General features: G+C 50.0%; 1 protein-coding gene across 1 annotated transcript in view; it reads left to right on the top strand.

The window, feature by feature from the left end:
• Positions 1-12,322, top strand: part of szt2 (seizure threshold 2 homolog (mouse)) — a 96,999-nt gene that overhangs the window by 67,076 nt on the left and 17,601 nt on the right. The window contains 16 exon segments of the mRNA XM_015396136.1: positions 878-1,051; positions 2,405-2,572; positions 4,589-4,782; positions 4,895-5,055; positions 5,139-5,227; positions 5,329-5,461; positions 5,687-5,814; positions 6,442-6,489; positions 6,789-6,910; positions 6,989-7,174; positions 10,043-10,298; positions 10,375-10,454; positions 10,638-10,763; positions 10,970-11,172; positions 11,273-11,369; positions 12,072-12,152. Of these exon segments, the coding sequence (XP_015251622.1) occupies positions 878-1,051; positions 2,405-2,572; positions 4,589-4,782; positions 4,895-5,055; positions 5,139-5,227; positions 5,329-5,461; positions 5,687-5,814; positions 6,442-6,489; positions 6,789-6,910; positions 6,989-7,174; positions 10,043-10,298; positions 10,375-10,454; positions 10,638-10,763; positions 10,970-11,172; positions 11,273-11,369; positions 12,072-12,152 (2,246 nt within the window).

Here is a 12,322-nt window from a genome sequence, read left to right as displayed (position 1 = left end):
GAACCCCTCTAGGTTTACAGGTTAGCTTTGAACCCTCTAGGTTTACAGGTTAGGTTTGGACCCCTCTAGGTTTACAGGTTAGCTTTGAACCCTCTAGGTTTACAGGTTAGCTTTGAACCATCCAGGTTTACTGGTTAGCTTTGACCCCTCTAGGTTTACAGGTTAGCTTTGAACCCCCCAGGTTTTAACTTTAGCTCATTCTGGACTGGTATTGGCTTGCATAACGCTCCCATGGAGGATGAATTCTGCGCTCAGTGGTGCTCTTTCCTTCACACTGTGGAGTCCCATCATGGACCCAGCAGAAAGCCCATCAATGTGAGTTGAACAGATCACTGGTTCTTAGAGCCTGAAGTTCCAGCTATGAGCAGCAGTATAAACCATTAGAAAATTCTGAAATGGATCGGTCCGACCGATGTGAAATGGATCGGTCCGACCGGTGTGAAATGGATTTGTCCGACCGATGTGAAATGGATTTGTCCGACCGATGTGAAATGGATCGGTCCGACCGATGTGAAATGGATCGGTCTGACCGGTCTGAAATGGATTGGTCCGACCAGTCTGAAATGGATCGGTCCGACCGGTCTGAAATGGATCGGTCCGACGGGTCTGAAATGGCTGGCTCAGAGACCCAGAGTGGCAGTCTGTCGGAGTGGGACTTGGACTCAGAACCTCTGGATTCCAAGCTCTATGCCCTAACCATTAGGCCACCACTCCCCCAAACAATGACTTCCCTTAAATAATCTGACCGATTTGTTCATTCCTCCTTATACTTCTTTTATTTTCAACTGGTGAAACATAGAGAATCAATGTAATGTTTTCTGGCCTGTGGGTTTCTCTGGGCTGAATCAGTGAGATCATTTCCCATCTTCTCTTCTAGGTATTGCCTGCATTGCCTTGTCCTTTGTGGATGCTGAAGGGCAAGCCCTCCAGGCTGCAGCTCAGAGCAGCCCCCCCACACCCAGAAGTGAGCCCTGCCCCATTCCTTTCCACCCTGAACATTTTGAGGAGCTGACAACCGTGATGAAAGCAGAAAACATCAGCTCCAGATCAGGTACCGAACCCACATTGACTGGTTTCAGGACAGAACTCTGGGACAGAAGATTCTTTTCTATGGCATCACATTTATTTCAAAACACCCACCAGCAAAATAAGCATACTGGCATGTATGCTAAACTATTTCTGCTTATGGTTTATCTACCACCATTCCACAAAATCAGACATGCACGAGAAACTGCCGCTTTAAGAGGAGAAAATCGTTTTCCGCATGGCAGCTACCCCCAGGCACGCTCTGCATTGTGCTCGGGATCTCACAGCTTGCACGATTTTCTATCCAGCGGCCTCCTGATTGGGCCTTCAAAACATGATCACATAGGAAGAAGGGTCAGGAAGCCTTTGACTGACAGTGGCGGAGGCTTCTCCAAAGTTTGTGATACATAGGTGGTAAGCGTCAGTCAATGGCTTCCTGATCCTTCTTCCCATGTGATCCTGTCTGCAAGGCCCAATCAGGAGAAGACGAATGCTACGCTCAGACCGCACACAGGAGCCAGGAGCAGCTGTGATCAGCGGGTAAAAGTAGTTAGAATCTATGTTGAAGTGAGAAAGTCCTCCTGAAAACATGGTCTGTGCAGTCAGTTCATCCAGATTACCATCCTGCCTTCAAAGATTATTTCTCTGTGGGAGCCGCTCAGACCCCCACATACCGGCGCTGCGCTGTCACTGGGAATCCAGTTCAACAGCAGCCTCTGGCCTGGTCGCTTCATCGCGGTTTTCCGCTAGTGTTCACAACGGCTGGAAGTAGATGTTAGCGTTTTTTACTTATGTAATCCAAACTAAGGCACCAAATTAATAATTAATATTTTACCGGCAGGTACTTTAATAAACGTTAAATGCTAGACGTTAATAAACAGTTTCAGAGGAGTGATCATAGCGCTCTGCATCAGCAGTGCTGCGTCTGACTCCCTGCCAGATCCCAGATCAGCTGCTCTGATTGGTTGATGAGGCACGTCCAGCAGCAGTTAAATTTTTCCAACAGCTGAAGTGCATGTTCAGCTGCTTTAGGTGCGATCGTAGCATCACAAGAGGTTTAACTACACCCAAACTGTCAAAACACTTTTTCCCTCGCACGAGGAGAAAATCAGTCTGAGGGTAGAGATTCCTTCGATATTGCCGCTGTCCTCAAGCGTGGCCGCTGGATAGCTAATCTTGTGTGCGGTGAGATTCTCAGCGTGGGATGAGCTGGCGCTCCCGCAGAGTGATTTTCTCCTCTCGGTGCAGTTTCTTGTGCATGTGTGATTTTTGTTGTGCGGTAGTAAACCATGCGCAGCAGTAGTTTAACATACATGCCAGTATCTTTATTTTGCTTGCTTTGAAAGTCACCACCCCTCTGCTTGGTCTCTCTCCCCAGCCCAGCTTTATGTGCGCTTTGACATTTGGGAGCAAGGGAACATCAGCCCCTTACAGCTGAGCGATAAACTGCAGGGGGCGCTGCGCCATGCGCTCTGTGACGCCATCATGGAGCTTAGGGTCCTTCCCAATCCTCTCTGTGTTGGTGTCCAGAGAGAAGAAACTAAAGGTAATCATTTCTACAGAAATCAGCCTCCAGATTTCATCAGACATGTTTGCAGTTGGAGACGCTCCCACTGAGCCTTTAGCAGACGCTCACAGATCGGAGGTTTTATTCTTTTTGTCTGATTTGTGCTTTTGGAGCCATTTGAGCAGATAATCTCTGTGTTCTAATTGGCTAAAATATGTCAACTTTCCGACCTGAGATCAGCTGTTCATTACTCACTCCTCCACAGTCCCACAGATGCCATGGATGCCCCCAGCCTGAGCTCTAGAACAGGTGAGGGTAGCCACCCATCCTCCTGTCCATCACCATCACAAATGTGAGCTCATGTCCCTTCAGGGTGGGTTGATTGGCTGCAGAAACCAGGCTACAGCAGCTGGGTTATGCTAACTGAGCCACGGCTAACCATGCTAACTGTGGACACACATAAATATGGATGCTCTGCAGTAACAGATTACAGCTGTTAGCGTGGTCCACGATGTCTCAGGCAACATCATGGACCACGCTAACAGGTGTTCACAGAGCGGTGGTTCCCCGCAGAACGCATGGCCTTTCTCTATCAAAGGCCCTGGATAAACCTTGATCCAAAAGCTTTACACATGATAAAAAGAGAGCCTTCAGATCAGAAAACCAAGAGGAGCTGAAAGCTGTGCAGAAGAACCTGAAGAACAGGGGAAAAAAAACAATTTTATTGTTCAAGAAGGAATTGGTCCCATCGTCATAGTTATCAGTCCAGAAAACATCAGATGATCAAACAGGAGATGCCTTTACCATTTTATTGGTTTGATGATTTATTTTTTTGATAACAAGGTTTACAGGTTAAAACCAGATTGGATCGAAGTCTCCATTGGCTTCAGTTTGAGGACAACCTTATGTTCTCTACATAGTGCAAACAGCTGGCAGGTGCCCCCCACACGAGAAAACACAAACAGGAAATATTACCCGTTTTCACTTTAAAACCACGGCGTGTTAGGGCCAGGCAAAAAAATTATATATAAAGTCGTAATATTACGAGAATAAAGTCGTAACATTACGAGAAAAAAAGTTATAATATTACAACAATACAGTTGTAACATTACATGAATGAAGGTGTGTCGAGGATCATGTGAAGTTTTACTTTGGCTTCGGTTTCACAAATAAAAAATCATCAAACTGGGCAGGATGTCAAAGTGGACTCTGGTTGCTGATTGGTGGAGCTGGTTGGCCGTCATCTGCTGGGCGGAGCTCCAAGCTTTCTTTATGAAACGGACTGTTTTTTTACTTTATTCTCTATAATCTATATCTATTATGACTTTATTCTTGTAATATTACAACTTTATTCTTGAAATAAAAAATCTCCAGCCTGGCCCTAATACTTCATCGTAGAAATAAAAATGGTGCCATTTCAGAAAGCTCATTGCGCTCCCCACATGTAGCCTCTCTGCTGTTCCTCTTTCAGAGATGAAATCAGGGAGCGATCAGGTAGTAGCAGCTGTTGGCGGTCCAGCTGATGCGGCGACACACAGAGTGGCATCATGGGAAATATTGGAACCGTTGCAGAGGGAGAGCTGCTGGGTGGGAGGAGGGAGGGTCCTAGTGGTCTGGACCCCGCTCAGACTGACCCACCTGGAGGAGCCACAGGTTCTGGTTCCTGTTCTCCCACCTTCAGAGCTTCTCTGCTGGATCTGGTTCAGCTTTGGTCCAAATGTATTCATTCCCTCCAGAAGCTGACCTGCTTTTTGTGGTTTTCTGGGTAAAGTTATTGAACAGCTGGTAGCCGGTAAAGTTAAAGGTGACAGACTGACCGATGTGGCAGGAAATGTTTCATCAACATACTCAGACTTTTCTACTCGCTGACTTTTTAGTTTCACGTTGATTTAACAATAAAACCTGTCTAAAATGATAAGCTGAGATCTGCTGCTCCCATCTCCTCCTGGGGAGACCCCTCTGTTGCCGTGGGGACGATGCTGTGTCCCACAGGTCCAGATAAAGCCTGTTAGAACTGGAACGGATCCGCTGGTTAATGGGGTGTCGTGTTTCCAGGAGCCTCTCTGGCGGAGGTGAAAGAAAGCAGAGACAGCCCCAGGCAGCGCAGCGGCTCACGGGCCTTTAAGGTCTGCCCCTCTCCCATCAGCCTGACCCAGCCTGCCGGCAGCAACCCGCTGACCGGTACCGGCACCTCAGAGTCCACCACGCCCACCGGTAAAAGCACCCGCCGCAGCTTCTGGGACATACTGGTGAGTTCTGTTAGGTTCCGTCAGCAGAAACCTCCTCTGTTGATAGATAATCGGTTCTGGGAGCGACTAGTCTGGCCTGCCTGTGAGCAGAACTATCTGTGTCTCCCTTCAGAGCAAACCCGACTCGGCAGAACTTGGCATCCCCAAGACCACGGATGACATCATCCAAGAGAAAGGGGAGGAGGGGCGGGCGGCGCGGCGCAGACACAAGACGGAGAACGTGAAGCAGCAGTGGAGTCAGGAGAGGGCGGCGGAGCTGGAGCAGGCTCAGAGGTGAGTAGTCCTGGTGGAACCGGGCCGCCGCAGAACCTCAGAGTCCTCTGAGCCTCAGCTGCCGCTGTGTTCTGGTTCCTCAGGAGGCAGCTGCAGGAGGGCGACACCGGCACCCTACACCCCGTCTACCAGGACTGCTGCCAGGCATGGATCAGCTTCATGGCCAAACTTGGTGAGTTTCTGCGGGTCTGCAGAACCGCTACTTTACCCTCCTTCCTTCACTTAGCCCTCCTCTTCCTCTTCCTCTTCCTCCTCTCCATCACTGGCTCCAAGGCTGCCCCTCCATCCAGCAGTGCACGGCCGGCATTGCCTCCAACTTCCTGCTGCCCTCCATCCTGACGGAGATCTCCAACCTGGTCAGCTCTCTGGCCGCTGACACCACGGTGAAATCCTTTGAGAGGACCAGGTGAGCAGAGGCTCCAGTAGAATTCCCAGGTTGTGAGGGTTCTGGTGGAGTCCAAATGGTTTCTGACTCTTCGTACCGGGGCCTGGGTGGGTGCTGGTGGTCACAGAGAGGGTGGGAATGAGGGGCTTTAGGGAGGTTCTGGTGAGAAGCTCTGTGATTGGACGGCTGCTAGTGGAAGGTTTTAACCGTCTGTCTCTGACCTCGTCTCTCTGGTGTCTTTTGAAGCTCTCCCTCTGGAGATGTGTTCGTCCCCGTCCTCCTGGTCCAGCAGCTCAGCCACCCTCCAGACGCCAAACGCAGCTTCATTCTCATTGGACGAAACTTCCACCAGTGGCACTGCTGCACAGAGCCAGGTGAGCTCTGCAGCCGGCTCTCCTTGGGGGGCCGTCCACTGCAGGGCCCCTCTGGGGGGAGGGGTTAACTGAAAAAAAAGGAAACTGAGCAGAAAATGTTTTATTTCCAGTTTCAAACTGCTGCCCCTCAGTTTGGGGGCGGGGCTTCCATGACGACAGTTCAAGTATTCCCTTTTTTGCATTCAGGTTGCGAGGAAAATAGGGATGTCTGGAAAGCATCAGTCACCTTCTATGTTTTAGGTTGTAAAGCTGCTGCACCTAAGCTGTCAGTTATCATTCCTGCTCATCTAAGCCCCGCCCACACATTGCGGGGCAACAGTTGGAGCCCTGCAGTGAAAACTGGAACCTGAAAAGTAGTTTGAATGATAGCTTAGATGTTCGGTGTCCAGCCAGATGTTTTGAGCAAAGGATCTGTCTCCAGTCTAGCTTCCTACCTCATGAATGCAGATGTTTGTGCTGCTTGGAGGCGCAGGGAGCCTCTCTGATGCTGTTTGTGTTTCTCTGTCCATGCCAGCTGTCTAACTCCCTGCTGTTATTTTGCAAACATGAGCTTCCATCCGTTTGTGTCCAGCTGTGTTTCACTGTCCATCTTGCCTTGCTGTTTGTCCCTCCTCTGTTTGGCTGCAGACGACAGTTCAGATGAGGAAAGCTGCGCAGGGCTAAATAGGTTCACACGTAAGTTTGGCTCCTAGCTACCAATTCTGTTTTCTTGGATTAATGCTGCTAATTTCAGCCCAAACCAAACTGTAGTTCCAGTGCAGGCAGGAAATGTCAGAGGCCAGTGGTGGTTCCGGTACCGGCACCAACGGCAGGGTCCTGGATCTGGTTCCTGCTCTCATCCAGCGCCTCCCAGGAAGCGTCCTTCCTACAGGAAGCAGGAAGTGGTTGGTTCAGAGCAGGAACCAGCCTCTGGTCACTGACCACTGGATCCGTCTGCGTTGTTCCTCACTGTGCTTCCTGTCTCTGCCACCCAGCTCTGAAAGGCTTCCAGCGCTTCGAGGCCCCGGAGCAGAGCGACTCCCTCAGTCCTAGCCAGGCCGAGGCAGGACAGGCCCCCAGGCAGAGGTTCCTGTTCATCAGCATCCAGGACAAAAGGGTACGGTGAGGAGGACCACTGGCAGAGGGACATCTGCGTCTCCCAGATGTTCACCATGCAGATGTGTCTCTCCGTCAGGTGACTCTGTTCAGCTATAACTGGTCCGTGGATCTAGGCGCCGCCCTGAACCGCGACTTGGTGCGTCTGGTGAAGTGGCAGAACGCCAGGGCTCACGTTGTCCACTGCCTGTTCAACCAGAAGATGGGCCTCTTCCATCACTTCTGCTTCTCCGACGCACCGCTGCATGAACTGGACTCCAAGCTGGTAGGTGGACGAACCAGTGGCCTTACTGGGATGAGGGTCATCATCCTGTTCTGGTTCCAGTAGAAGGTGTTTAATACCAGGATACCATGTTGGATCAGAAACATAAACGGAAATCACTTCCATGTTTTTCTTGCTCTAAACATAGAAATGTTGGAAGTAGATTGTGCTGCCGCCCGAATGCTAGTTCCTGTTAGCGTCCCTCTCCTCATTCTATCCCAGCCAGCCTGTTGCTGAGCATCAGGAGGTGATGCTGGACCTTTGTTCTGGTTCTGCTGTTAGAAGCTGATAAACAGCCTGGTTCTGGTCGTCCTTCAGCTGCTGCTGTTGTTTCTGACAGCATCTTAGATTTAGTCTCAGTTTCATCTTCAGGACAAAAACTGTTAATAGTTTTAGTCGCATTTTAGTCATTACGATATCTAATAGTTTTACTCGGTTTTAGTCAACTGAAATTCTGAAAGGTTTTATTCTAGTTTATGTTGCAAACCTTTACAATTTGGAATAACAACCAGATTCTATACCAGACTGACAGCTCTAGACTAGATGCTACTATAGCTGGGTATAGAATGCTTCCGTGCAGTTCATTATTGCTGTGATTTAAATAAACTATTTTATTAGTTAATGCCCTGTGTTATAAAAAAGTGTCTCAGAAAAGCTGTGAAAATAGCAGATCTAGTTCAACACATCATATTGGTTAATATAGCAAACAGACAAGCTGACAAAATGTCCAATAAAGGAAAACGAACACTTCCTGGTCTACTGTGAATTATACCCCCACCAACCTCCAACATGGACCAGAACCTCCAACATACTGGAGACACTCCAACAGAACCTCTACAGAACCGACTGGAACAAAAGGACAGTGGGGGTAGTGAACAGAACAGCTCCCAGAAAAAAATCCAGTTGGGGTTCTGTCGCTTGGCAGCGCTTCATGGCTGATGAGGACAATTGGAGCAGCAGCAGATTAGCCTGGACAGAGCTTCATCTGTTGGGGGCGGGGCCTGTCCTTCAGCCTGGGGCCGCCCTGTTCTGTCACATCCACTCAGCTGCTCCTTCTGAACAGATTTCCCTCCAAAGAGCCTCAGAACAGAATCACATCAAACACCTCAGAGATGCTAGATCAGCCTCAGCCGGATGGAAACCCTAAACATTTGTTTTCTGTCTGTAAATCAGAGACCACTAAAGGGGGCGGGGCTCAGTATGACTCAACAGATTGAAAAGTTGAACGCACCGCAGTCCATTAAAATATAAATCATGGAGATATGCAGCTGAATCAGAACTGTAGAAAACTACAACATAGAATGCACCACCATACAGGATTTAAACACTTAAGGCAGTCGGTCTTTTATTGAAGGAAAATAATTAGATGAACAGATTAGAGATGTAGATCAGCGGATCTATTTAGTTTTTACTCTATTAAAATGTAAACAGTTCAACCTTCCAGTTCCTCCAATTAAACAACAGTCTGGATGTTTGAAACCACTCTGGATGATGAAAAAGCTAAATGATGAGAAATGAATTTTCTTAGATGTGTGATGGTCACTGTAATAAAGAGGCTGCAGTTAAACACGTTTCCTAAGATTCTGTGATTTATTCAATCTTTAATTCCCATAAAATGACAAAAAAATTACTATTTACTTATTCTTTTCAAATGATGCAGCTAAAAGCAACGGGATTTTTAAAAAGTTTCAGGAACTGATGATTATCGTTCTTCTGCATGGAACGTTTAGAAAGCCTCCGTAGAACCTTCAGGTCCGGAAGAAAACATTTTGGTTCCTTCATCTATTTCTGCTTCCTGTGATGAAGCGAGGAAGTTCACCCAGAAACACGACAGACACTCGCTGAGCCCAACGCTAGACGTCTACCACCCCCCAATAAAGCACGGGAGAAACTGAGAGGACCAGTAACAGGACCAGTAACAGGACCAGGACCAGAACCAGGACCAGTAACAGGACCAGTAACATGATCAGAACCAGGACCAGTAATAGAACCAGGACCAGCAGCAGGTCCAGTAACAGGACCAGGACTAGGACCAGTAACAGGACCAGTAACAGGACCAGGACCAGAACCAGGACCAGTAACAGGACCAGTAACATGATCAGAACCAGGACCAGTAATAGAACCAGGACCAGCAGCAGGTCCAGTAACAGGACCAAGACTAGGACCAGTAACAGGATCAGAACCAGGACCAGTAACAGAACCAGGACCAGCAGCAGGTCCAGTAACAGGACCAAGACCAGGACCAGTGACAGGATCAGAACCAGGACCAGTAACAGAACCAGGACCAGCAGCAGGTCCAGTAACAGGACCAAGACCAGGACCAGGACCAGTAACAGGATCAGAACCAGGACCAGTAACAGGACCAGGACCAGGACCAGCAATGAAACCAGGACCAGTAACAGGACCAGGACCAGGACCAGCAATGAAACCAGGACCAGAACCAGGACCAGTAACAGAAACAGGACCAGTAACAGTACCAGGACCAGCAATGAAACCAGGACCAGTAACAGGACCAGTAACAGAAACAGGACCAGTANCAGGACCAGTAACAGTACCAGGACCAGCAATGAAACCAGGACCAGTAACAGGACCAGTAACAGAAACAGGACCAGTAACAGTACCAGGACCAGCAGCAGCTTCAGATTCTGCTACTGTTAATCAGAACCAGGGCAGTGATGGTTCTGAGATCATGAGGATCTACGGCGCCGCTCCTTGGTGCCCCTAAGGTTGCAGCCATCTGAAGCCTCTCTGCTGGTTTCTGTCCTGCTGATGGAACCATCTGCCCACAGTCTGTTCATCTCAGAGGTTCCTCAGAAGCTCCAGGTTGGTAAGGTCATCTGACCGATTGGTTCTTCTCTGCCTGTTCTCCAGGATCCAAACCCGTTCCTGGGCCCCTCCATGGAGCCCGACGCCCTGCTGCGGAGCGCCGTGGCCCCATCCCCCAGCAAGGAGCAGGGGAGGCTGGGCGGTTCTGGCCGCAGTCTGGCTCCGCTCCATTTCCCCTCAGAGCTGCTGCCCTTCGACGAGGCTCTGAGGGACGTCTGCACCATCAGGCCCCTGATGGAAGGAGACGCTGTGCTTCGACACGGGAACCAGCTTCTGGAGATCAAGGCTGCCGAGCGCAGAGGTAAGCCGCCTCTGCAGGAACGTGGGCGCTCCTGGTTCTGGATGGGGTTCTGAAGCGTCTGTGCTGGTTCCTTCAGAGATGGAGAAGCAGATGAAGATAGAAAACCTGTTTGTGACGTGGCAGCAGAGGTCGGCCCAATCTAACATGCCCATATCTGTGAGTATCCCAGCTGGACAGAACCAACCTGCACCTGATGGAGGCTGGTGTCACATCTGAACGGGTCGGTCCAGGAGCCTGAGCCGGCTCCAGTTAGTTCAGCTGGTCCCTCTGAAGTTCTGTTCCATCTTAAAAGTTCTGTTTGGTTCTGTTGGCTCTGTAAAGTTGTGTCCTGTCCTTCAGGGGACCGACCTGGACACTCTGAAGCAGTCCTCCAGGCTGGTCCACTACTGCGCCACCCCGCTTCTGTTTGACCCGGGCTTCAGGAAGCAGATCCAGGAGGAACCGGGCTTTGAGCCCGTGGTGAAGGTTAGTCCTCCCTCTGCTATGCAGGCCTGACATTTCAGAACCTTCATCTGGTTCTGGGTCTGTTTGCCGTCTGGACCTCATTTGCTTTAGATCAGATTAGCTTCACTGAGGTGGTTAGCGGCTGCAGAACAAACCCAGACTGTTCCAGGCTGTTCCAGGCTTTCCAGGCCGTTCCTCCTGAACCCTCCGTTCCCACCCATTCCCAGAAACGCCATCGTTCCAGCGACTCCACTGCGTCGGGCCGAGATCGGAGCTGCAGCACGGATTCGGCCGACATGCTTCCCAGCCGGCTGAAGGAGGAGCCGTGGCTGCTGGAGATCTCCAACACCTTCCTTCAGCAGTACGTCCAGTACCTGCAGAGCATGGGCTTCATCCTGGTCCAAGTCCGGCCTCCATCTCCTGCTCGCAGGTCTGTGCTTCTGGATTCCTCCGTCGGTGGGGAGGTGTTACCGGCTGGTCTGTTGGGTACCGTAGATTAACCTCAGGCTGTCCCTCCATCCCTCTGCTAGCGTTGCCAGGGCGCGCGCCGCACTGCTCAGCTCCATGTCGCTGGAGGGAAGGATGTCTTTCTCCTACGTGAAGCAGAAGAGTGAGGACAACCCTAAGGTAATAACTCATCATTTTAATATTTGAAGATGGTTCTGGTACCGGCTGGGAGGGTGACAGCAGGCAGCGCGCCATCCCATAGAGATCCAATCACATCAGGTCACCTTATAGATCCAGATCAATCAGATCCTCCGGATTAAAGGTTCAAAGTTTCTAGCGGGTTGCATCCAGTCACGCTTTACAGGATGAATGCAAGCAATCCCTCACACTGAGCATGCACTCGGCGACAGTGGAGAGGAAGAAACCTCCAGCAGAAACATAGAGGCACAGATCTATAAAGACTTTCTATGTTAGCAAAGCTAACGGTAAGCTAGCTCCACAGGTGTCCATCTAGGAAAGAAGGTTAATCAGACAAGCTCTGATCCAGTTTGGATGAGGGATCAGATGTGGGTCAGGAGGAAGGTTCTACGGTAAAGGTCCCGGCGCTGTTCGCAGTCGGAGTCCAAAGTCACCAAGTGTGGGATTTCATTCTAAGTCACATGACCTGAGTCCACGCCTCAGGACGATGGCCACAGTTCCACTGGTGGGAACACACTGATCCCCTTTATCCTTAACATGGCTGAGCTGGTGAGTGCAGCTCATCGCTATGGCAACAGCCAGCATCCAGATACAGGAAAGGCACGGAGAACAGGTGTTCTAAATGCTCCGTCATTGGGCACTAGAACGTCCACATGATGGAACATTCCTTCCTGTGATTGGCAGGCGTCAGCGGCTGGCACCGCCTCCTATCACCTCCAGAGGGCGCTGCCAGGAGGGATCGTGCTGATGGAGCTGGCCTTTCAGGTGAGACATTTTCAGATGTTCAACGTTCTGACCCTTCCGAGATATGGGGCCCTAGGCAAAGACAGGGAGGGGAGAAAACAACACATAGAACAGCCCCATTCTCCAGATGTAGAAATGTTAATAGAATAGACATCCATTATCTGTTCTAGGTTGTGTCCCTCTCTTCTTGT

This window comes from Cyprinodon variegatus, unplaced genomic scaffold (assembly GCF_000732505.1).
Source record: "Cyprinodon variegatus isolate N-32 unplaced genomic scaffold, C_variegatus-1.0 Scaffold777, whole genome shotgun sequence".
Taxonomy (NCBI): Eukaryota; Metazoa; Chordata; class Actinopteri; order Cyprinodontiformes; family Cyprinodontidae; genus Cyprinodon; species Cyprinodon variegatus.
Note: the sequence above shows the minus strand (reverse complement) of the source record. Positions and strands in the feature narration are given on the sequence as shown.